Raw genomic sequence first — 25,080 nt, forward strand, 5'->3', positions numbered from 1 at the left:
GAAGGCTCTTAGAGCGTCTAGTTTTGAAATACAGCCCAGGTTTCTGTTTCTGTTTTTCCATGCAAGAAAGTGCTTTTATCCTTTTTATAGAAGGTATTTAAGAGTTCCCACCCCTTAGGGTGTTTCACCATTTGTTTTGTTCTTGAGCATTTAAAAATGTTTTAAAAGCAACATTCATAGTTTTGTAAACAAACTACCCTTAAGTTGCTATTTACTTTCGCACTGCGTTGATACATGAACATGTTTATATAACCACTGTTCGATAAAATCAGCTGTTCCATAATCGTATTTTCTGTCGTCCGATTTTTCCCCTTCTTTTAGGCGACCGCCAAATTATCTGTTGGTGGAATTGCCCGCTAATACACACTAGACACGCTGTTTTGGTGTGATAAAAATTAGTTGCCGTTTTCGATCCACTTTAGTCTATTAGATTCGAGCAAAAGTGAAAATAGAATTACCTTTGTGAGTGACACAGACTTGTTTTGGCTGGCTTCGGTATAAGAACATCGTTCGTGACTAATACATAGTCTGCGGGACAGATTATTGACAATTAATGCAAAAATTTTACTTTGTCTACGATTAGCAGTTTCTTTTCTGAAAAAGGGAAACCTTCGAAGTTGTCGACAACTAAAATTTAGCGTTTTGTTGTCGAACCTTTTGTTCTAACAACAAGTAATTCCACAAATACATTAACTTTGATCTGTAGTCCTATAAGATCATACACCTGTCTGACGCAAACACACTTTATAAAATCCTTCCCCTGGTTAAAAGCAAGTATTGTTTTCGATATCTCGAGCAACTCGAGATTTTAGTCTGGGTGTGCGGTGGCGCTCGTGGGCAGCTGCTGAAACTACTCCTACTACTACTACTACTACTACTACTACTACTACTACTACTACTACTACTACTACTACTACTACTACTACTACTACTACTACTACTGCTGCTGCTGCTGCTGCTGCTGCTGCTGCTGCTGCTGCTACTACTACTACTGTCTCTCCGGCGCAAGCAATAACTTGTAAAGGCGATCATTACTGTCGTTTACAATTGTGGTAAAACATGCAGTGTCTCACATATTTCGTCATGATGGGTGGCCAATTTCTTTCAATTCATAATATCAAGAGAATCATGGTAGTTATGACTAGGGCAAATAAATAAATGAACATTGTTCTCTTTCTCAGGCTTGCACACCTTCTAATTCTAGCATGAACATTTAGGCAAGCTAGCTATAGTGGAAGAATAATGCTGCATATTCCATAATTGATCTAATATAAGTAGAATAGAATAGCCCTAAATCAGCGGGTGCAACCTTAGCTTTCTTTAGTTGTACTAGGAAAATACAACCTCTTGGAGACCTTCTTAATTGTTTCATTAATATGGATGTTCCAGGTAAAATTATTGGAAGTATAAGCCCTAGTAGCTTTGCACTGTCTACTGCATCTAAAGCATCGCCATTAATGAGAATGGGCTCAAAATCCTGCTGCGACTTAGTAAACGAAATTCGCATTTCTTTACACTTCTCTGTGTTTAACTGAACTCTGTATTTTCAGTGACCATTGTATAACTCTTTCTACAGCAATTTGAACGTTGCTGAACCCTCCCTTTTCAACTGTTTCAGAGATGTTTAGTGTCATCTACGTACACATCCCTCAGTAACTCTAATTTTCTGGAATCTGTTAGACAGCAAATCAGTAATCCTATTAATTTTACTACTTAAGTACATCTAGGGAAGTGGTCAAAACTGCAGGTACTACACTCGAACAGGACCCACCACTGAACCACAAAATAGATGGTGGTGTCTGCCTGCACCCCCCTTGCTTAACGTAAAAAGATGGTGTCTATATTGCATAGCCACCCCTCTATCCAGCAGTAAAAATTACAGTGAGATTCAAACCTCACTTTTCTTGTTTGTCTAGTAATGCCGACTCTTGCTAGCTGAATATTCCTGTGTCAACTCAAATTTAAAAGCCAATAAAATGTTGTCGGTAATGTTTATGTGATAAGTTCGAAGATAGGTGGTGTCTTTGAGAACCCCCTACCCCAAAGGTGGGTCTTGTTCGAGTATCGTAGGTTTGACCAGTTCCCTTAACAAAATACAAAAGCTTTACAATAGTCAAACAAAACAGTCATCATAATAGCACTTTCCCATCTGTACCCTTTGTCCAAGTGTAAAGTATAACCAGAAAAGCAAGCGTGGTTGACAATTTTGGCACGGCGCCATATTGGTTCATGTCCGGATTCTCGAGTACAGCAGGTTAGAAGTACAAGGTGTAAGTGAGGTTGGTCTTAGATTTTCCTCTTCTTTTTGGATTATCCGGTCGTGCTTAATGAATGAATTCGAACAAAAGCAAGGCGTGTAGCGACTCTTTTTATAGCGTGGCATCGTGTTAAAGACATCCGATAATTCATTGATCGTGTTAATGTATTCTTCTGCCGCAGTAAGTGAGCCTGAAGAGAACGAACGAGGCAGCTCTGTAATCGGGAGAAGAACACGCGGTATGATCACAGAGTTTTGTTTTTTAATTTTTTTAAAAGGAAACTAGTGAGCAGCGCAACTGATCTTGTTAACTTTGTTTATTATCCGACCGGTTTCGTCTAATCAAACAGAATTCATCAGAGATGCTAACAAGATGTCTAAAGGGAACTAGTTCTATACAGGAAGTGATAGCACAAAAGCACGTTTCAGTAAGGGTGTGAAAAGCAAGACACCCACAAGAAATACGCGCAGGATGTAACGTAAATCCTGCGTAGAAAAGACCGGTAAAGTTTAATTTTGGGGCTCACGATTTAACGTTAAATTGTGAGCCCTAAAAACGTACTAAGTACTTACTAAGTTGCGCTAACGTATTGGTAGACTTATAATAACTAACAATAGAACTAAGGTGTGGTAAATGCTTAAGGATAACTTTTTTGATTCCGACATGACTGCAATTAAAGGTGGTTTTGAAAACCACCCGTCTCCGTGTAGGTACCTTTCTAGGCTTAGAGAACCATTTACACCTATTGCTATAGCTAATCTCCCTAAAAATGGGTAGTAAAAACTTAGCAGGATACCCCTAAGGCGTAGGCGCTTCCAGAAAAGTAGCCGCGTCTCAGTGAATGACCTGGGACTATTTCTGGCATACCGCATAAGTTCGCGTTTAATGAATGCCTTTTTGTTGCTGGTGGGATGAAATGATTCAAAAGGTATGTACAAATACTTATTTAGCGTTTTTGAAAGGTAGAGTATTGCAGTGTCTGACAGACGGAGTCTTTGAAAAGAAGCAAATCTAGAAACGAGATCTTAGGTCGCTTTTTTTAATTTTTTAAATGGAACCTAGTGAGCAGCACACAGCAACTGATCTTGTTAACTTTGTTTATTATCCGACCGGTTTTGTCTGATCAAACAGACTTCATTCATTTAACGTTAAATCGTGAGCCCCAAAATTAAAATAAACTTTACACCTTTTCTACTGGCAGGATTTGCGTTATGTCCTACTCGTATTTCTCGTAAGTGTTTTGTTTAGTGGAACGTGCTTTGTACTTTAACTCAATCTATAAAACTAGTTCCCTTTAGACATCTTGTTAGAATCCCTGATGAAGTCTGTTTAATCAGACCAAACCGGTCGGATAATAAACAAATTTAACAAGATCAGTTGCTGTGTGCTGCTCACTAGTCTCCATTTTAAAAATTGTTTAAAAATTAAAAAAGTTAAGTCACCACGCATTCGAGGTTCCAATAAAGTCGTTAATTTGAGATGCTGTAACCTTTTAATTTGACGATAAGGGAGTAGGCCCATGCCCTCAATTATCCTCGTAAACTGTCTTTGGAAGTCCTCAATTTCCATTATAATACCCCAGTTTCCGTGTCTTGTGGTTGGGGCCCACACCTGCACTGCGTATTCCAAATGGGGTCCGACAAAAGCTTTGTAAAATGGTATCAGCACTTCTGGTTTCCTAGATACAACATTCCTAACGATCCATTACGTCATTTGTTTTGCTTTTCCAATCATTCCTCGTAATTGTTCCTCCCAACAATGGGTATCACCGGCTGAAACAACCACTCCCAGATCTCTTTCCTTTTCAAGCACTTGCAAGGGTGTATGGACCGTCATGTAGTTATTCTTAGGGTTGTCTTTACCAATATGCAAAACGTTGCACTTTGATTCATTTGATAAGCAGTGTAAGTCTGACTGAATGGTTTCAGGTGATCGTGCGTTTGCTATTAGCTTTGAATCATCAGCAAATAGCGTGGTTGCATTCATTGTGATAGCAAGCATGTCTATAAAGTAATTTCTCAAATACCTTACATAAAATGCAAGTAAGAGAAATAGGTCTATAATTGCATGCATCATTGAGTGGACCTTTCTTATGTAAGGCAGTAACTATTGCGCGCTTCCATGGGTTGGGGATGCAGTATGTAATTGCGACAGCTTGAAAGAGAACTGTAACTTACTTGTTCTTACTGAAATTATTCCTTTTGAAAAATGAGCGAAGCAAGCCCAAAAACGTATCACGATCGTGTAGCAATACTTTTTCGGCGTCATAAGCTGCTCTTCCATTGTATTTTGCTTTCTTTGTCCTAAGGCAAAGGTGTCTGGCTATGTTTGCTAGTTCTCGTATGGTCTCTAGCTGCAAGTTATCGGGTGGTGTGGCTGAAGCCGTTTGGCAAATTTGCAAATGAGAGGTACTGTGACCAACACGATTTGGCAACTTTCGGTCCCGTCATCTCGTGCCAGACTGCCAGCCTTCTAAGAAAGCTCTCTCTCTGATACCACTGAAACCACGAATGCGGCTAAAACATTGAACAAAAATGGTCTCAGGCTTATCAATATATACCGATTATGCTAGCAGTGCTACTTTTTAAAAATCAGCGAAAATTATGCTAATTTCCTCAAATTATGCCAGCAATTATGCTAGCACAATCTATAAAAGCCTAGTATGAAGACGCCATGTGGTCCAAAAATATGGCGGCTGGTAACCAACAAAAACAACTGGAATTCACTTTGCAAGGAAAGCGTTTACTTTTCGCTCATGAAATAAAATGCATGTGTACGAACAGATCTCCTTATATACTTGAAAGATTGAAACTACTGAGCTTCATAGGGTTAGACATCTCTTTTTCAACCAAATAGCTTCGTATCATGGGGTCACGCATGGTGACAATTCGGAAATTCAAAATGCTGAATTTTCGAAAAGAAAGACGTCACGGAACTGGAAACTTGGAAAAAGATTTATTTCTACCTCCTTTAGATAAAAATTCAGAAGACCTTGCGATTTTTATTTTAGAATTTAATGATGTCAATGTGAAAAACCATCAATTGTTTCCTTTTCTCTGTCGAGGAGGTCCAGTTTGGGGTCCAGTTTGGGGTTCACGTCTTGTACCGTCCCTGTTCAAGATGTATTAAAATGTCCCTTCAATTCCATGCACGAACTGTCGTTAAATTACCGCCTTTATAACTGAACATCTCCGATCCCTTCCCCTCGGCAGCATTTCTGTCATTTAGGTAAACTAGTTAATGAGTTTATTGCCTACTGTTATTTCTTTTTCTCTTCGTTAGAGTTTTGAGACTTCCAGTTGCCTTCAGCGAGTATGGAAAATCTTGTAGCATCCGCGCTGTTATTAGCAAGCATATTTGTCGTTGAATGTTCAGGAGCCTGTGGTAACCAATCCTGTATTGGTGGAGAATGTACCAGTCTCAATAGATGCAATGACGATTGCATTCGGGGAGGGTGCAATTTGGATTGTACCTCATCTGTCAGGGAGTGCACCCAAGATTGCATATGGGGAGGCTGCATCGCCAAAAGTGATTCCGAGATATTCAATCAGGATTGCGCCTGGGGAGGATGCAGTATTGCATGCTCGTCAAATGCAAAACAGTGCAATCAAAGTTGCTCAAGAGGCGGGTGCAATTCAACATGTGATGCCGAGAAATGCCAGCAGGAGTGCAGCACAGGAGAAGGGTGCAACATGACATGCTTATCAAGTGGAAAGGAATGTATCCAAGATTGTTCTGCAGGAGGGTGCCATTTGGAATGTAACTCCCCTGTAGGGAAGTGCACCCAAGATTGCCCCTGGGGAGGTTGCAACGCCAATAGTGATTCCGAGATATTCAATCAGGATTGCGCCTGGGGAGGATGCAGTATTGTATGCTCGTCAAATGCAAAACAGTGCAATCAAAGTTGCTCAAGAGGCGGGTGCAATTCAACATGTGATGCCGAGAAATGCCAGCAGGAGTGCAGCACAGGAGAAGGGTGCAACATGACATGCTTATCAAGTGGAAAGGAATGTATCCAAGATTGTTCTGCAGGAGGGTGCCATTTGGAATGTAACTCCCCTGTAGGGAAGTGCACCCAAGATTGCTCCTGGGGAGGTTGCAACGCCAATAGTGATTCCGAGATATTCAATCAGGATTGCGCCTGGGGAGGATGCAGTATTGCATGTTCGTCAAATGCAAAACAGTGCAATCAAAGTTGCACTAGAGGCGGGTGCAATTCAACATGTGATGCCGAGAAATGCCAGCAGGAGTGCAGCATAGGAAAAGCGTGCAACATGACATGCTTATCAAGTGGAAAGAAATGTATCCAAGATTGTTCTACAGGAGGGTGCCATTTGGAATGTAACTCCCCTGTAGGGAAGTGCACCCAAGATTGCACCGGGGGAGGCTGCATCGCCAATATCAATTCCGAGATGTTCGACCAGGATTGCACTGGGGGAGGATGCAATATTGCATGTTCGTCAAATGCAAAACAGTGCGATCAAAGTTGCGCAGGAGGCAGGTGCAATTCAGAATGTGAAGCCGAGAAATGCCAACAGGATTGTTCTGGGGAAAGTGCAACATGACATGCTTATCAAGTGGAAAGAAATGTATCCAAGATTGTTCTACAGGAGGGTGCCATTTGGAATGTAACTCCCCTGTAGGGAAGTGCACCCAAGATTGCACCGGGGGAGGCTGCATCGCCAATATCAATTCCGAGATGTTCGACCAGGATTGCACTGGGGGAGGATGCAATATTGCATGTTCGTCAAATGCAAAACAGTGCGATCAAAGTTGCGCAGGAGGCAGGTGCAATTCAGAATGTGAAGCCGAGAAATGCCAACAGGATTGTTCTGGGGGAGGGTGCAACATGGCATGCTTATCAAGTGGAAAGGAATGCATCCAAGATTGTCCTGGAGGAAGGTGCGAAATGTCCTGTGCATCAAATGTAGACCAATGCACTCAAAATTGCCTTGGGGGAGGGTGCGTCTTTCGATGCTCCGCCAAAAAGTGCACGTTAAAATGTCCTGGAGGCTCATGCAAAAGATCTGCTGGCATTAACCTACATGCTGGCTTTTGTATCCTAGTATTCTGGGTCTTTGGTTTTGTGGCAGTTTTTGAAGCCTTCTAAGACAATTCCAGTGGATACTAAAACAGTTCTACTTTCGGTAGTTGATAAAGTCTGCATAGCTGGATAGAATAGATAGGTTAGATTAAGGAAGGAAACTTATATTCATTCTACTTCACTAGATTACGTGTTGTATTCGATGCTGATGTCGCTCGTACTTTCAAACTTGTCTGCTGTAAATGTCGTAGATTAATAATTTAGTTAGATGTTCTTATTAATTTTTTTTTTAGAAATTACCAGCGGGAGGGATTGGTACAGTTAGTTTTTATGTGCATTGTGTGGGTTGGGTTGGGTTGGGTGGGGGATACACCTTGTAGGAGGTACACCTTCTATTGTGTTGCCGCCTGCCTTTGTTGGCAAATTGATTAAATAAATAATAAATAAATAAATAAATTAATGTGGCATGTAAGAATATGCAAGCTGAGACAGAGGAAAACCCATCGAAATCACGAAAGGCGAAAATTTCACAGCACTATAATAATATCATCACCATTTTTTAATTTCGCGCTACTAGAACGTCTAAAAATGCAACTATCGCAGAGACTCCGTCCCGTGTTTCAAATCATCTACTGAGGTTATAGGAAATAACGATAGGTGAATTGTGTAACCAGGCCTAAATCTTCTTCTGTCCACTTGTATCGGAATGAACATTGCTCGGAAGTGCTAAAGTCATGTAAAAACCTTTGAGTAAATTAGCATCCCTGGCAAAAAGGGGATGTAGTTAAGGGCATCGTGATACTAAGAAACCATTTTTAAGTCTTTTCGTAGCATTTTAAGAAGTGTGAAAGTTTTGCTTGTTAGCTAAAGTTGGGACGCAGTAAAGGGCGTTGTCTGTACCACGAGGTGACCACACCGTTGGCAGGCGACGTGCACGTTCACTTGAGACTTCACGGTTTCTTTCACTCTCTCCATGGTCAGATTAGAAAAGTATAGAACGTTTCCACGGAAACCACTACGGTTGAACTGACCCAGTGATCAATTTAACAGCAGGTAAGCTCTCTTGGAACTCGTAGACTCCTGTTGTCTCGGCTACTAGCCTAAAGCAATTGCCCTCTCCAAAAATATCATATTCAACAATCAGTGAAAGCTTTTGCAACTTAGTATTTCCTTTGTAAGTGGAGATCGTGCATCGACATTGTTCTCTCGATTTGCACCCGTCTGTGGTCGACGGTGAATTCTAACACGTGGTTACCGTGGCTACCGAAACAATCCCATAATGCAACACACGTATTAGTTTTGGGGAAGTAAAGGTGTGGTCTCATTGACAGCTCTAAATTTTGCTCTATCAACACTTTTAGCGATGTAATTTAAAGATAAGTTAGGCATAATTATACTATGCTGTTAAACAGAAATTATGTAATCATGTTTTTGCGTCCAGATTAGCCTCGTCACCTATAGCTACCTGCACGATAAGTATGATGTCAAGCTCAACAACCAGCCAGCCTAGCAAGACCTGTGACACTGGGCGTACGCTTCTCCATCAAAGAAGAATTGCCATTGTTAGTTATAAAACCAATAATTTTCCCTTTTTAGTTAAAGTAAGCCCTCGACCTCCAGCGTGGTAGTCCGATGTTCGCCTATCAGAGGTCAACCTTAAACCATAGCAGCTGAACGTCATCGTCATAGTCACTTTCCCCTTTGATTGTTTCAACATTTTGTTCTCTCCAGGTATAGGTGGTTTCCAACCAATCTCTTGAGATCGCAGAGGCGATACCGCAATGTAGAAATGCTGGTGGACAAACAGAAGATGCTAATCATAGATATTTTGCGTCTACTGGTACCCTTCTTAGCTGGCCGTTCTGTTGTTGCAGATAGCGTGAGATTCGAGCGGCGAAACCACAAGAAGGCTATGGCGGAGGAAAACCTTCCTCCCCGCCTCAGCCTTCTCGAGGCTTCGCCGCTCAACAACATAACCGTAACGGGAAAATCACCTGTTACAATGACGCAAAACGAGGTGATCTGTGAAAAGATAATGCCATGAGGGCAGTTTATGAGGTTAAAAGTAGTGGACTTGTCCCATTTATCAGAGAAAATTAGAAACATCCGTCACCCATCACTGGTACCTCAAATATCGATCCTTTAACCGTTAAATACGAAGCAATAGAGAGTTTAAGAAACGACGATATCTACGACAACGACAACGCCAACGCCACAAAACAATGACATCATTGGTTTAAAAGAGGGAAAAATATCGTGCTGCAAGTGCGACACGTATTTTAACATATTTTCTTGCTGTTCTCTTAAGTTTATGACAACGACGTGAAATCACCAAATTTGAGGTTTTGACGACAACGTATGCCAACACTGAGGACTATCTTCATATCTTGATATGTTGTATTCTAATAATTTCCTCCCCCTCATTACTAAACCGAATAGAATCACAGACCTTACTTCCACCTCAATATAATTGATCACTAATGTTTCAATCCAGAATAATGTTCCTGGGATTGGCTTAACTGATATAACTGACCACCGGCCTGTTTTCTGTATCTGTAACGCATCAACGTCTAAGAATAAGCAAAGAACATACTATAGAGACTGAGATTACAGTGTGTTTTGCAAAGTCCAATATTTTAACTGAAATCAATCAAATGAATTGGCCATTTGGGTCTACCCTTGCTAGCTCAATCACGAATACTATGCATGATGATCCCACCAAATGCTTAAGAATTATTCCATTTGCGCTTATTGGATATGAGACGATAAATAGCCAATGAGCCGCGTAGCGCCGAGTTGACCATGACCAATCTAATATCCAACAAGTGCTATTGGAATAATTGTTTTATAAAATTTTCATTTAATTCTGAACGCTTGGATTCTTGGAAGTCAAAGCCAATCAGTTTCCAGCTTGGCAAAACTCGACGCAACCAGTTTCCATATTAGGTATATGAGCCGATAACCGAGATTGAATGAACCAATCAGAAAGCTAGAAACGCAATAATATTCCTGTTCGAAAATGTAATGAATACATATTAGCCCTGAGAACAGTTTGCGCACCCCTCTCCGCAACATCGAAAGAAATATCACCAATTTGCACTTTAAAAAGTGAAAGTTTTTTCGGCGCCAAAGATCCTTGCGAGGGCTCTGGACATGAGTCACGCCCAACGCGCTTTAATTTAGTAAGTCTGCAGCATGTCACTGCGACTCCGCACAGAATTTTAAGTACGTTCGCTTCACAAAAGCAACGTTCTTTGATAGTTTAACCAACTTTGATCATGGGTGGACAATGAAGTGAATGATAGAGCTATAAATGTTTAGTTTATAAACTAATAGCGATTTTGAGTCGCAAATACCGAATTATATTAAATATTTTAAGCGCCGATACAACGTAGATTTGATTTGATTTGATTTAGTAATGTACTATCTGTATCATATATATATATATATATATATATATGACAACTCTTTTCATTATATCCACACGGTCTTAACAAAAGGCGTGAATTCAAATCCAAAAATCGTATCTGCTACAACAGTTGACTTTGTCTCTATTGTAGTGTAAATTCTTTTCAGCCCAAATTTGTAATCATCGTAATTTTTGCTGTCTGTAGGACCTCGTTAGCTCCCATCTAGCTTTGAATGTTTCCAGTTTGTAATCTTGCCCTTTTGTTTTGTTAGCCTTCACTTAGTCGTTGTTGTCTTTGTTCAAAAACTCTATTGAGGGATTCTGTTATGTTTGTGTTTGGTTTTTCATTCAGGGGCTTTCGATTGGGGATCTATTACATTGTTTAGGGGCCCTCTCTGAGGACCTTGTTATGATATTGACCCGCACATTCACTCAGAGGCCCTCAATGGGGAGTTTGTTACGTAATAACACGATTTATCTAATTAGTCTGTTTGTTCCTTTTTATCAATTGTTTTTTGTTTTGCCTAGCTTGTAATTAAGACCTTTTCTTTTGTTACGTAACCTTAATTTCCATTTTCGGTGTACTATATAAAAGCCCGTAACTCTGCCACTCACAACCATTGTATATAGCTTTTTTAATTTTTAACTTTTAAACTATCCTGAAGAAGGCCGAAGGCCGAAACGTCGATTAAACGCTGGAACTGTCAAGAGTTACGTTATTAAACGCTGGAACTGTCAATATATAGTTAAGTGTACGTAAGGAAAAGCGACGAAGAGACAAACTCTTGACTGTTCTGGACGAAGTTTAATACGACTTTTCGGCCGTTCGGCCTTCTTCAGGTTAAAAATTAAAAACTAAAAAAACTATTTACAATGAGTGCAAATCACAAAAACAGCAGCTTATATATACAGAGCAGAAATATTGAAATTAAGGAAACGAAACAAAACAAAGGTCAAAGCTACAAGGTGACATGGATTTGACAATCAAAGACAAATAAAGAACTATAACAAAGGTCTAAACTTCAAGGTGACATAGATTTAACAATCAAAAACAAATAAAGAACTATAGGTGACATATCGATAAAAATGCATCGTATTGGGAAAATGTCAACTCACAACTACTCAATTGTAGTAATAAATGCGGTGTTTCGATCTAGATTCCCGCCTTTTATTAAGACCATGAGGATTAAGGGTAAATAATTGCGCAGTCCAATAGGCCTCCCTAGTGAGTAACAATTGTTCAAGATGCAAAGAATTTTCAAAAGACCTAATTTGTTCGATAATGATGAAATTGATTTGTGAAATTTCATGTTCAGAGTTATTATAGTGGATAGCCAATTCACAAGTTCTTTTGTTCTTCAGCATGTTCGACTTGTGGTTACGGAATCTTACTTTAAATTCAGTCGAGGTGGAGCCCACATATTGCAGGTTGCATTTGGCACAAGTGGCCGAATAAATAACATTTTGCGATGAACAAGAAAGTTTTTGTTGAATGGAATAATGACGACCAGTAGCTGAACTTTGAAACTAGGGAGGCCTATTGGACTGCGCAATTATTTACCCTTAATCCTCATGGTCTTAATAAAAGTTGGGAATCTAGATCGAAACACCGCATTAATTACTACAATTGAGTAGTTGTGAGTTGACATTTTCCCAATACGATGCATTTTTATCGATATGTCACCTATAGTTCTTTATTTGTTTTTGATTGTTAAATCTATGTCACCTTGGAGTTTAGACCTTTGTTATAGTTCTTTATTTGTCTTTGATTGTCAAATCCATGTCACCTTGTAGCTTTGACCTTTGTTTTGTTTCGTTTCCTTAATTTCAATATTTCTGCTCTGTATATATAAGCTGCTGTTTTTGTGATTTGCACTCATTGTAAATAGTTTTTTAGTTTTTAACTTTTAACCTGAAGAAGGCCGAACGGCCGAAACGTCGTATTAAACTTCGTCCAGAACAGTCAAGAGTTTGTCTCTTCGTCGCTTTTCCTTACGTACACTTAACTATATATTGTCCGCCTGTGAATCAAATGTTGATCCAGCGTTATCACATAGAAAAACTGGCCCATCAGGGAGTCCCACGTAAATGCCACACATTAAGTGATAAATCAGCCAAGTTGCCAGCATGGTTGTCCTGATAGTGTAGTGGTCATCACACCCGACTAGTGATCAGGGGGACGTGGGTTCAAATCCCGCTCAGGGCAATTACAGTTTTCCCCAGAAGTTGTCCAGTGTTGAGTTTCCCATATACTTTCTCAGTTTGATCCAATTAACCTACACCGACAGAAGTATTGTCCACGGTTGCTTGCTTGCAAAACTCTCTCGTTATATTGGCGGCTAGTTGGGACTGAACATAATTTTTGCATTGGGCACGAAGCGACGGCGGAGCCCAATACGAGAACATATTTCAGATCTTGCCAGATCGACAATTCAATTCTCAACAGTCAAAGTCAGCGATAATGTCAACACTCAACTTTACACACTTTTGAAAATGTAGGACATTGTGGAAAGTAAGCATATTGCTTGTTAAAAAGATTTCCATAGATGTCAAGAGGATAAGATAAGTGTAGATGTCAAAATATCGAAAATAGTTATAATGGAACGCGAACTGAATTAATGGTGATGCCGGAGTTTATGCCTCGCAAACCATGTCAAATTCAAATTTTCACCCAATCATCGGCCTGAAAAGTGAGACGTCTTTACCCCGTTATATTGGCTCAACTCCCCGCCAGAAAATCTATGAGAGGATCGTGATTCTCGGCCGACTGTCACATAATAGGAAAGATTGTGTATCCAAGTCTTAAGAATAATCGAGTAAATTTTCTCTGTGCTTTAGGGTCGAATGCCATAGGATCATACCGCATCAAGCTTCAACAGAAAGGCGACGGAGCAGGTGCGGCAGGGAGGCGGCCTAATTAAAATTGGGCTAGTGCCGCATAAAAAGTGTTAGCGCCGCATAAAAAAATGGTTTGGCTAAATATTCAGTCCGCGGTCTTTTCACCAGTCAATTCATCAACCTTAGAGAAAGTATGTTGTAGGGCCTTTTAAAACGGCTCCGACTTGTGTTCTAGTTGCCAATTATGATTGCTGGATTTTCAAATGACAAATCGATTCCGGAATCATTAGACATTGATAAAATTCAACAGAGGTTTGCTTGTGCCAACTGAAAGGACAATTTTAGTGAGGGCACTGCGCTTGGTTTCTCATGCGATGACGCCCCTCCCCCTCACGTTTCAAAATTCTCCGCCATCACTTCAACATCATCAATTCTCGGTGACAACAAGTCCTTTGATACAACATACAGCCCATTGACCACAAGCCTCTAGACTTCAGGGAATAAAAGTGATCAAAGGTAAGTTTTACTGATGCCTCGATATTCGGCGCATCAACTCCGTGGGAACGCATTGCCACATCGCAGTAGCGAAAAAAGCTATGCACAAAAACACCCAAATATGGGCGGTGATGTGTTTAGTAAATGGATTAAACGTTTGCTATAGTTGGTTTCAAAGTGAAGAAAATATAGGTTGACAACTCGCCAAATATTGTGCAGAACTTCAGTAAAGCTCGTTATGATATAGAATATATGACAGTCTCACTTCATGAACTAAATTCATGTTTAAGTCGCATTTCATGAACTAAATCTCGCCCATGATGTCCGTCTGACTCAACAACAACAACAACAACAGTAAACTTTATTTGCATGAGTATAACAATACAGCATTGCAAAATCGTCGAAAGCATGATAATTACAGTAATTTAGTTATCAGGGAAAAACATTGTTAAGGTAAGGCTTAGATTAAAACATGATCATAACATTTATCCAATATTCCAAAAAATGTTTCACAGAATAGAGGGATTAAATGTAACCCTTTAATTGTCTTTATGACCGAATTATTTCTGCGAGTGTGGTCATGCTTCTATTCCGTTCTTGTCATTGCTGTTATTCTGCTAGTATTAAACCCTACAACCCTACAACCCTATATGGTTGCAATCAAGTAATATATAATCAAATCTTCCTTTAATTTGTTTTTAGTGTATTCTCTGTTCAAAGTTCACTCTCATTCTGCATTTTGGAGAGGCAACTTCGATCCGCGCTCGCTATAAGAAGCACTACTTTATGAGAGGTTACATCCCTTAGTGGTGGATTTGTTCTTGGTGAACCAAAACTGAAAGTGAAATGAATGAATGAATTAACTAAGGCTGCTTAACGCAGTTGTAATATAAAACAATGAACTTTTTTGTTGTCATGCTAACGGCAATCGGATTTCTAGAAGATTCAATATCAGGGTTTGTCTGTCGACAAGCTGATTCGTAAAACATTAGTTTCAGGGCTGGTCAAACTTGAAATTAAAGCCAACTCAACAAAAAGGAGAGAGAGGTTCATGAACAATGACAAGCTAATGCGTTTGTTGGTTGATCAACTATGAAGGATTTGAGACTTCAGCTTTGCACTTTAATCCATTGCTTTCACTTGAAATTCATCATCATAAATATAATAAAGAAAAGAGAAGGTAATTCGCAATAGACCTTTTTGCAGATACGGCGGCCATTTAGATTTCTATTGTTTCAGAAGACATTATGGGATGCTCAGGGGGCAAATTAATATGTATTTGCCCCCTGGGTATCCCATAATAGCTATTCGAAACAATAGAAATCAAAATGGCCGCCGTATCGATCGGTAAAAAGGTCTATTGCAACTGAAACGCTTACTCCAATTTTGCCTCATTAGCATAAATGTATTCCAATCTTACCGCTCCGCCAAGAAGTCAGCACAAAACATGAAAAGTGCTCTGCATATAATAACCAATCTCCGACAATTTGAGAAAGAGTGGCACACTTGACAATTCTTCAGCAACATTTTTAAAAAAATTGTTTGTACTTTGGAAATTTTACAAGTAGCGCTTTTGCCTCCAGGTTGTTTCTACGACTTTGATGGCCAATAGCGCATTGATTATTGTGGCCTAAAGGCTTGAAAGTGCAAGGATAATTAACATTGCAAAAATCTTCTAACTTTGGAAGTCAATTTGGATAGCACAAATATGATGATATCTTATGAGAGCAAATCCGTCGAGTCAAGTCAAGGGTACAAACTATTGTACTTGGAAAACAGTCTCAATGTGTGATTTCGTTTGACAGCTACAAACAGAGGAATTACATTACTTTTTTTTCAAGGTGTTTTTATGATGTTTAAGTACATGTCATATTACTCGTTACATGTCAATCAAAATTATTTTACAAGTTTATGTTATATTTTATAAAATGTCACGTTTAATTTTACGATGGCATTATACAATGTAGGCGTTGTTCTAGAGCAAAGCCCGTGATCTGGTAGATTAATTGCAGTGTCTCAGCATCTGGTATAGTTTGTTGTTCACTGAAAGATTTCAAATACATGTCGTTTCCTTCTATCAGTATCTGTTGTCCACCGTGACACGAGGCACAACCACCTTTCGCACAGCAAAGCTGAAAGACTCACAAATTAAAGCACATTGGCTTCCCTTCGAAATATCGCCAACAAATAAATTGCTTTTTGACACGGATTACAATGTAACATTTGCCAAGTAATTCCGCGAATAAATTAACTTTGATCTGTAACTCCATACCATGCATCGTACACGTGTCTGATGCAAACACACTTTAACAAAGCTTTTCCCTGGTTATTAGAAGCAAATATTGTTTTCGAGATTTCGAGCAATTCGATATTTTAGTCTGTCTGTTCGCTGGCGCTCGCATATAACAACTACTACTACCGCTACCACTACCACTACTACTACGACTATCACTACTACTACCACTACCACTACCACTACCACTACCACTACCACTACCACTACTACTACTACTACTGCTACTACTACTACTACTACTACTACTACTACTACTACTACTACTACTACTACTACTACTACTACTACTACTACTACTACTACTACTACTACTACTACTACTACTACTACTACTACTACTACTACTACTACTACTACTACTACTACTACTACTACTACTACTACTACTACTTCTATTGTCTCCCCGGCACAGGCAAACTTGTAAAGGCGATCATTGTTGTCGTTTACAATTGTGGCAAAAAGTGTCTTACATATTGCATCATCATGGGTTGCCAATTACATTCAATTCATAATATCGAGAGCATCATGGTAGCTATGACTAGGGCAAATAATAAACACTGTTCTCTCTCTCTCACGTTCTAATTCTTGCATTAATATTTAGGCAAAGTATAGTGGAAAAATAGTGCTGGATATTCCATTATTGATCTGTTATAAGTATAATAGAATAGAACAGCCCTAAATCCCCGAGTGCAACTTTAGCTCTCTTTAGTTGTACTAAGGAAATACAACCTCATGGAGGCCTTCTTAATTGTTTCATTAATATGGATGTTCCAGGTCAAGTTGTTCTTTGATTGCACTCAGGTGATAAGACGGCCATCTTGGTGCAAAAACATTAGAAAAATGTAGCTCAAGATTTGCATAATAATAGAATCAAATTTTTTCTCTATTGTTCTTTTCACCAACATGGCATTTGCACCTTGATAAACTCCCCATTCGCAAACGTTTCGGAGATGGTAGTGTCATCTATGTATTTTCATAAGTGTGCATTTTAGACAGCTATATCATTAATCGTGACCAAAAAAAGCAAGGGCCCTAATTTAGTCCCCTGAGCAACGCCTTAGGGAACTGATCCCTACACTTTTTCGCATCCCTCAGTGACTCTCTGTCAGACAACAAATCAATAATCCAATTAATTATACTACTTCATTGGTACATTTAACAAAACACAATTCAGGATATCATGGTCAATTAGGTCAAAAGCTTTACAATGGTAACAGCTATTATAATAGCACTGTTCCCATCTATACCGTTTGTCCAAGTGTTACGTATAACCAGCAAAGCAACCGTGGTTGACGACTTTGGCACGGTGCCATATTGGTTCGTGTCGAGATTCTCGAGTACAGCAGGCTAAATGTAATCACACACCATAAACTCTTCGGCAACCTCAGAAATACAAGTTGTAAGTGAGGTTAGTCTTAGATCTTTATTTTTTTTTTTTCAGAATTATCCGGTCGAGCTTAATGAATGAATTCGCACAAAAGCAGAGCTTGAAGCGACCTCTTTGATAGCGCGGCTTCGTGTTTAAGACATCCAATGATTCATTGATTGTGTTAATGCATTCTTATTACTGAGTTAATTGCCTATTTTTATTTCTTTTTCTCTTTGTTAGAGTTTTGAGACTTCCAGTTGCCTTCAACGAGTATGGAAAATCTTGTAACATTCGCCCTTTTATTAGCAAGCGTATTATTTGACGTTGAATGTTCCAGATTTTGTGATAACCAATCCTGTATTGGTGGAGAATGTACCAGTCTAAATACATGCAATGACGATTGCTTTGAGGGAGGGTGCCGTTTAAATTGTACCTCATCTGTAAGAGATTGCACCCAAAATTGCACCGGGGGAGGCTGCGTCGCCAATACTGTTTCCGAGATATTCTGGCAGGATTGCATTGGGGGAGGATGCAGCATTGCATGCTCGTCGGATGTAAAACAGTGTGATCAAAGATGCGCAGGAGGCCGGTGCAATGCAAGATGTGATGCAGAGATATGCCTGCAGGTTTGTAAAGAGGAAGGGTGCAACATGACATGCTTATTAAATGCCATGGAATGCACGCAAGTCTGTACTGGAGGAGGGTGCGAGATGTCCTGTCCATCAAATGTAGACCTATGCATGCAAGATTGCCCTGGTGGAAGGTGCGTCTTTCGATGCTCCGCCAAAAAGTGCATGTTAAGTTGTCCTGGAGGCTCATGCAAAAGATCTGCTAGCATTAACGTGCATCCTCGCTTTTGTATCCTAATATTCTGGGTCTTTAGTTTTGTGGGGCGTGCTGAAGCCTTCTAAGACAATTCCAGTGGATACTAAAACAGTTCTAGTTTCAGCAGCTGATATAGTCTCCATAGCTGGATAGATTAATTAATGTGGCATGTCGCCGGTCGGGAAAACCCTTCAAAATCACGAGCTCGTAATTTCGAAGGATTTCCTCGAGCGGCGAAAAATTCACAGCACTTCAATATTATCGTCACCATCTTTTAATTTCGCCCCACTACAACGTATAAAAATGCAACCATCGCGGAAACTTCTTCGCGTGTTTCAAATCCTGTCATTTACTGAGGTTATAGGAATTAACGATAGGTGAATTGTGTAACCAGGTGTAAATCTTTTACTGTCCACTTGTATCGGGATCAGTGATTGCTCTTAAGTGCTCCTATTATGCATAAATCTTGTAGTAAATTAGCATCCCTGGCAAAAGGGGAATGTAATTTTTGTATCATTTTAAGAAGTGTGAAAGTTTTGCTTGCTAGCTAGAGTTGGGACGCAGTAAAAGGCGTGGTCTGTACTACGAAGCGACCACACCGTTGGCAGGCGACGCGCACGTTGTGACTTCACGGTTTCTTCCACGCTATCTCCATGATCAGATTTAACAGTATTAAACGTTTCCACGGAAACCACTATGGTTGTACTGACCTAGTGATCAATTGAACAGCCGGTAAGCTCTCTTGGAACACGTAGACTCCTGTTGTCTCGGCTAATTGGCCTAAAGCAACTGACTAAAGCAACTTCCCTCTCCAAACATATCACATTTAACAATCAGTGAAAGCTTTTGCAAATTAGCATTTCCTTTGTAAGTGAAGATCGGGCATCGACATTGTTCTCTCGTTTTGCACACGTCTGTGGTCGAGGATGCAGTCTAACATGTGGTTACCGTGGTTACCGAGACAATCCCATAATGCAACACACGTATCAGTTTTGGGAAAGTAACAGTGTGGTCCCGCTGGCAGCTCTAAATTTTGTTCCATCAACACTTTTAGCTATGTAACTTAAAGGTAAAACTGGAAGTAACATTTTAACTTACAAGTGAAATGATACTACGCTGTTATAATTAAACAGAAATTATGTAATCATGTGTTTGTGTCCAGATTAGCCTCGTCACCTACCTGAAGGATAAGTATGATGTCATGTTCAACAACAAACATGATTTTTCAGTTAGCCTAGCAAGAGCTGTGACACGGGACGTACGCTTCTTCATCAAAGAAGACATACGATTGTTAGTTACAAAACCAACAATTTTCCCTTTTTAGTTAAAGTAAGACCCTGATTGGTCTGTCTGGGAAGCGAACCCGCGACCTCAAGCGTGGTAGTCGGATGTTCGCCTATCAGTGGTCAGCCTTAAACCATAGCAGCTGAACTTTATCGTCATATTCACTTTCCCTTATTCTTGTTTCAAAATTGCAATTCACAGATTATTATGGCTCAGGGCAGCTCCAATTCATGTGGCCGGGGTGGCAATTCTTGTTAAAAAGGGTGTTGGTTCTACAATCCACTCCAAAATTCTTGACCCCTTGAGACGGTATGTCATACTAAGAGCTGAGATTAACAATAAAATGTATGTTTTGATTAATGTTGATGCGCCCAACAAAGACACTAATATCATTAACTTTCTGAACAATCTACTGACGACCCTGCGAAAAATAACATTGACAAAGAAGAAAACATTCTTATTGGTGGAGATTTAAACTGCCCTCCTAATCCAATCCTTGATAAGAAAGGAGGTCTGTTAAATCCGAGAAAATCTGTTGTAACTACAATTGAAAATCTACAAGTGGAGCTCGATCTTGTTGATATATAGAGAGTCAAAAACCCTGAAAGAATTTTTTTACACGGAGTCAAAATTCTCCAAAGGCTTTTTGTCGTTTGGATTACTGGCTGATTTCAAATACCTTACATGATCTAGTTAACAACAGATATAATTCCATCTATTAAAACAGGTCATGCCGCAATTTCCCTGGAACTTGTAAATGATTCTAAAGATATCAAAGGACCTGGTCTCTGGAAAATGGTCTCTATTAAATGACGACGACTATGTTAATGATATACAGAGGAGACATCAATTTGGTTAGCGGACAGTCGAAGCATTTGGGACTGGTTGAAATACAATATAAGAGCACGCACAATTCAACATTCGAAAAGAAGAGCACAGGAGAGATATGAATTAAAGAGAACAAAATCTTCAAGAAGAACACGCTAAAGCCAAGTTTATTTTCGAAACAGATCCTAACGACCGAAATGCAAATATTCTTAATTCTGCTTAAGATACTTTGGAACTGTTTTACGAAGAAAACGTCAAAGGAATAATTATCCGAGCACGGGCCCGCTGGCACGAGCACGGTAGGAAAAGTACCATATACTTTTTTGAATCTATAAAAGAGAAATCACATCAAGAAGCACATGAGAAAATTAAATATCAATGGCTCGATTACCACGGATACATTTAATATCTTATCCGAATAACGACGCTTTAATCAAGAACCATACACGAGTAGGAACAAGAACAATGCCGCGATCGAATCTTCCCAAACTTTTACGAAGAACAAAAGATGGCATGTGAAGATAAAAACACTTCAGAAGAATGTGCCTTGCTTTTAGAGTGTTTCCAAAGTAACAAACTCCATGGAACGATGGAACATCAAACGATTTGAGTGTAAACAATATGCCTGTGTTATAAGGTTAGGCCCTTCCCGATTATTAGAGACAGCTAAGCAAACCCAAGACGCAGTCGAGGGTTTGCATAAATGTCGAGAATTCTCCCAACTCCTCGAGTGTTTAGATGAGGCTATGTAAACAGGGGGAAAAAATCCTCTATTGCTATTATAAAATATTTGACAAAATAATTCGACAAATGAAGGAAATTGCTGGTTTTTTTACTTCTTGATTGAAACAGATTTTCTTAATACACCGTCATATTTCCTACCATCCAATCAAAACGCGCGTCTGACAACACATAACCAATCAAAATATGTGTGATGTCACATCCGTGTTTACATACTCTCATCTAAACACAGCTATTGACCAGTGAGAGTGCGCGTACTATCCTAATTATTTTAGGTTCCCCTAAAGGGGGTTGTGTTACGAGATGGCAACCATTTGGGCAACTTTTGCGATCTTCGGCAACTTTTGGTTTTTTTGTAGCACTTTAAAATTATTTTCTTGAAATTTATTAGCTTTCGAAGAAAAATCATCAGCTAAATCCAATTGAGTAAGTGTACCCCAGTGTTTCGTTGATTAACATTTAATTCGTTTATTGACCTTTGATTTTATTTGATTTGTCGCGTGATTGACAGCCGATGGCGTGATAGCTAAGTAAGTTGATCTTTCAGTTAGAATGACACATTTTAAGAAACGCGAAATAAGGACAAAGGTCAACACCCGTTTTGTATCTTACGTTGAGCATCGTTAACCTGTAGTTTTTTACTGTCCGATCTGCTGACCTGTTTTGCTGACCTGTTAATACTGAAATAAGTTTGACTGGATATCGCCACAGAAGAAAGTAGCTTTTTGTAACCGTTTGAATTTTGAGAATTGTAATTTCCCATGCAATTTCATGAATCACTCGCATTAGGTTTCAATTCTCACGAATTTTGTATCTTTCTTATAGATCGAATAAAACAACATAAAGACTATACGATTCCGTATCCAGTCACTCATCCGATAAACATTTCCCTTGGAACAAAACCCAGGACTGGCCAATACCAATAGACCTTATTCCCGATGGCCGCCCTGTTGGATTTGCTATTATCATGCAAATTAGCTACACACTTCTGAGGGGGCAAACAACTCAAGCTCGAGAGGTTATAACGAACATCTTAGCCACACAGATGATTTGTTTCACGGTCATTGAATGTCTCTCACCTAAGTAGTAAAATAGAATGATTACACAAGTTACTTCGATTTTTTTTAGTGAAAAATGAGCAGATAACGAAGTAGAAAGTAAAAATGTCAAAGGTAATCAAAGATGCAAAATTATTATAAAAGGTACTTAATTCTAAATTCTAAAATGTACTTTTAGAAAAGTTATTTCAATATTTCAACGAGCCGATTTTCCGCAATTTGCCTTGTTTCCAATGTTTGCCCCCTAGCATAACACGTGGCTAATTTGCATGACAATTTGAAAACCAACATGGCGGCTATCGTGAATAAGACCTATGGCGGAAGCTAAAAGGCTGGCGCAAATCTCGCTACCCCTGAAAAAGCTAAAATAGCTAGACTAGACACTGACGAATCCGGCCGGTAAACAGCGCTCTCCACGTGGACAAAATGATCTCAACTGCAATAAAACCAACTTAAAGTGCAAACAAGTAAAAACAAGTAGCAATTTTTCAGCCACCTTTTCGAAATTTAGCAATTTTTCGACAACTTTGGAAATAAAATAGAAATTTTTTAGCAACTTTTAGACACTTTACTAGGAGTCTGGTATCTTGTTCGTCCTCATCAGCGTCAGAAAAGTGTCAGTCTATTTTTAAACCACGTTTTGCGGGAAAATTAATAGTAGACCAAATCGGCTAAAATACCGTAAAAGTTATTTATCAATTTTACTTCAGGTCTTGCAATTTGATTTTTCCAGCCGTTTTAAAAACAGCCAAATTAAATATTGGTTTGTAATGCTACGCGGCGTTAACTCAATGTTGTGTTGAAAATACACGTTTGTCGGGATATAATAACACTCATTTGTTTTATTCCGATGCGCTAATTAACAAAACTATGTGAAGTGAAATTGACTGGCTCTGTTGCTGTTTGTGCGCCGAAAGCGCTCTTCAGTGAAAACTGTGCCACGCTTCCGCACCTATAGATTTTCTACCAGATAATTCGCTTATCTTAAGATTGCATAGACTTCTCATTCAAGTTATTAAAATGATAGACGTTTACCATTACATAATGATAGTCATCTTTTAAAATTTTTTCGGAAATTCTCACTAATGCTAGTTGAGTTGTCCAAGACAAATCTTTCAGATTTATGAAGGGAATCAGTCTTTAAGTTACAAATAATTTTCTGGAAGAAAAGCTACTACCTTAGAAACGGGTGTGGGGAAAGCGAAGACCCAAAATATGAAAATCCCCCTAATAACATATCAAATATTAAATGGCAAAAGACATAAATTTGCGTTTTTTTCCTGTTGTGTATAATGGCCGGTGAATGAGAATTATTGCAAGTGATGATTACCACAGGCTTTTCGTTTGCCACACACTTGCACCCATATGTGTATGGGCTGATGGTATTTGGGGAAAAAGATCTCCGTGGTAATTCACCTAAAGAGACTCTCTGGCCATTTTAAACACCACTAGATAGTGTGTTTCCTATTTACTGTTTCATATGCCTCTTCTTCTTCTGAGGGGGTCCTCGTTTTCTGGGTTACGTCATCGATATTCGTTATCCACGTTCCCATATAAGAAATAAATGGTTGAGGTTGGACTTTAATTATCTCAGTTTAGCTCTAGGCAGAAGAATCAGTCTCAAGCTACTAGAAGCGTCGTTTTCGTGAGTTATATTGGTTTGACAGCCGGTGCTTAGGAGCTGAGGAGTATATAGCATAACTATTAAACTCTTCGTGAAAAATTGGTTTCCCCACCTGCTAATAACGGTCGACAGTTGTGTTTGAGCATCCCCAACGCATCACGCTTCGGCTAGTTGTTGCATTTGTGTTTAATAACACACTAACTATGCGTATATTCACTATTGTAAACTCACCTTACAGTTATGTTATAACACAAGCAAATTGGACATACTCTGTTAATTAAAGAATGTCAGTGATATTGATGTATAACTTCGTCGTTTAGTTAAATTACGATGTTTCACTTAGTCTACGTCAAGGCACGCGTCAGAGGCTAAAGCCGTTGGTGTAATTTGGTCCTCTTTTTTGTGTCGTCAACTTTTTCGATTAAATGAATTTTCACCCCTGGGAAAATATGGAAATATCGTGTTGCACTGATGCAAACAAGAGGGCAGCTCGATGTTATCACCATATTTTGACTGGCAAGGATACACACATTAGTAAAACAGGTGCTTTCTTCTGATTTGTTCAAATATGTGTGACACGAGTCGCAGCCTCTCATTGTTAGAATAATAAGTATTGGTTGATATGGATCGTTCCCCCCGCGACTAGGGTTTTAAACACGGTCGGGACTTTCATTGACGGTAGGCTTACAAACTCCGTTCTTGTAAGTGCCAGTGTTGCTCACCGGGAATGCTTTCGTGTGTGTGAACTTCCAATTTATATGGCAGTGCGTTCGATCGATAGAATGGAGGCAGTATCTTGACTTACGGTGGTCCACTTTTGTTTTGCACTAAAAGCGCCATGCATTGCAACTGAAAATAGTTTCACGCATGAGTACCCGTCTTTGAGTGTCTACACGCTGTTTTTAAACAGCCGAAACATAAAACAAAGCTGATGGCGCAAAACAAAGCGGCAAATACAAAGCAGGTTGGGCGCAACGCGAAAAGTTTGTTCGTGCAGTGTACAAACACGAA

The 25,080-nt window shown here is 39.4% G+C and overlaps 3 protein-coding genes and 1 non-coding gene across 6 annotated transcripts in view; all 4 read left to right on the forward strand.

Annotated features, from left to right (window-relative positions):
• LOC138026609 (keratin-associated protein 5-1-like) overlaps nucleotides 1-6,951 on the forward strand; it is a 15,009-nt gene extending 8,058 nt beyond the window's left edge. For 2 of the 3 annotated variants that reach the window (XM_068874024.1, XM_068874023.1), the window contains exon 2: nucleotides 5,541-6,951. In XM_068874024.1, coding sequence (XP_068730125.1) covers nucleotides 5,573-6,823 — 1,251 coding nt within the window. In that variant the 5' untranslated portion in view covers nucleotides 5,541-5,572 and the 3' untranslated portion in view covers nucleotides 6,824-6,951. Of the gene's footprint in view, nucleotides 1-2,439; nucleotides 2,497-5,540 lie in introns of all 3 variants that reach the window. The other variant, XM_068874025.1, reaches the window with a different exon arrangement.
• The window catches only part of LOC138026611 (keratin-associated protein 16-1-like), a 161,803-nt gene that overhangs the window by 70,660 nt on the left and 66,063 nt on the right, over nucleotides 1-25,080 (forward strand). The window lies entirely within an intron of this gene.
• Trnat-agu (transfer RNA threonine (anticodon AGU)) lies at nucleotides 12,845-12,917 on the forward strand. Its single transcript has one exon. It is a non-coding gene; the product is annotated as a tRNA-Thr (tRNA).
• Nucleotides 13,931-22,206, forward strand: LOC138026354 (uncharacterized). The gene is made up of 4 exons (XM_068873671.1): nucleotides 13,931-14,065; nucleotides 17,950-18,472; nucleotides 20,020-20,127; nucleotides 20,546-22,206. Exons 2-4 carry the CDS (start codon nucleotides 17,982-17,984, stop codon nucleotides 20,577-20,579), a joined length of 633 nt encoding a protein of 210 aa, XP_068729772.1. The 5' UTR covers nucleotides 13,931-14,065; nucleotides 17,950-17,981; the 3' UTR covers nucleotides 20,580-22,206.

The sequence above is a fragment of the Montipora capricornis genome, chromosome 12, assembly GCF_036669925.1.
Source record: "Montipora capricornis isolate CH-2021 chromosome 12, ASM3666992v2, whole genome shotgun sequence".
In the NCBI taxonomy this organism is placed as follows: domain Eukaryota; kingdom Metazoa; phylum Cnidaria; class Anthozoa; order Scleractinia; family Acroporidae; genus Montipora; species Montipora capricornis.

What these genes read in the sequence shown, in the direction of transcription:
- LOC138026354 (XM_068873671.1), top strand. Translation starts at nt 17,982, where the DNA reads ATGGAAAATCTTGTAACATTCGCCCTTTTATTAGCAAGCGTATTATTT. An exon ending in CAAGATTGCCCTGGTGGAAG is followed by an intron (nt 18,473 to 20,019) that starts GTGCGTCTTTCG and finishes TGCAATTCACAG; the next exon opens with ATTATTATGGCTCAGGGCAG. An exon ending in ATTCTTGACCCCTTGAGACG is followed by an intron (nt 20,128 to 20,545) that starts GTATGTCATACT and finishes CTATTAAAACAG; the next exon opens with GTCATGCCGCAATTTCCCTG.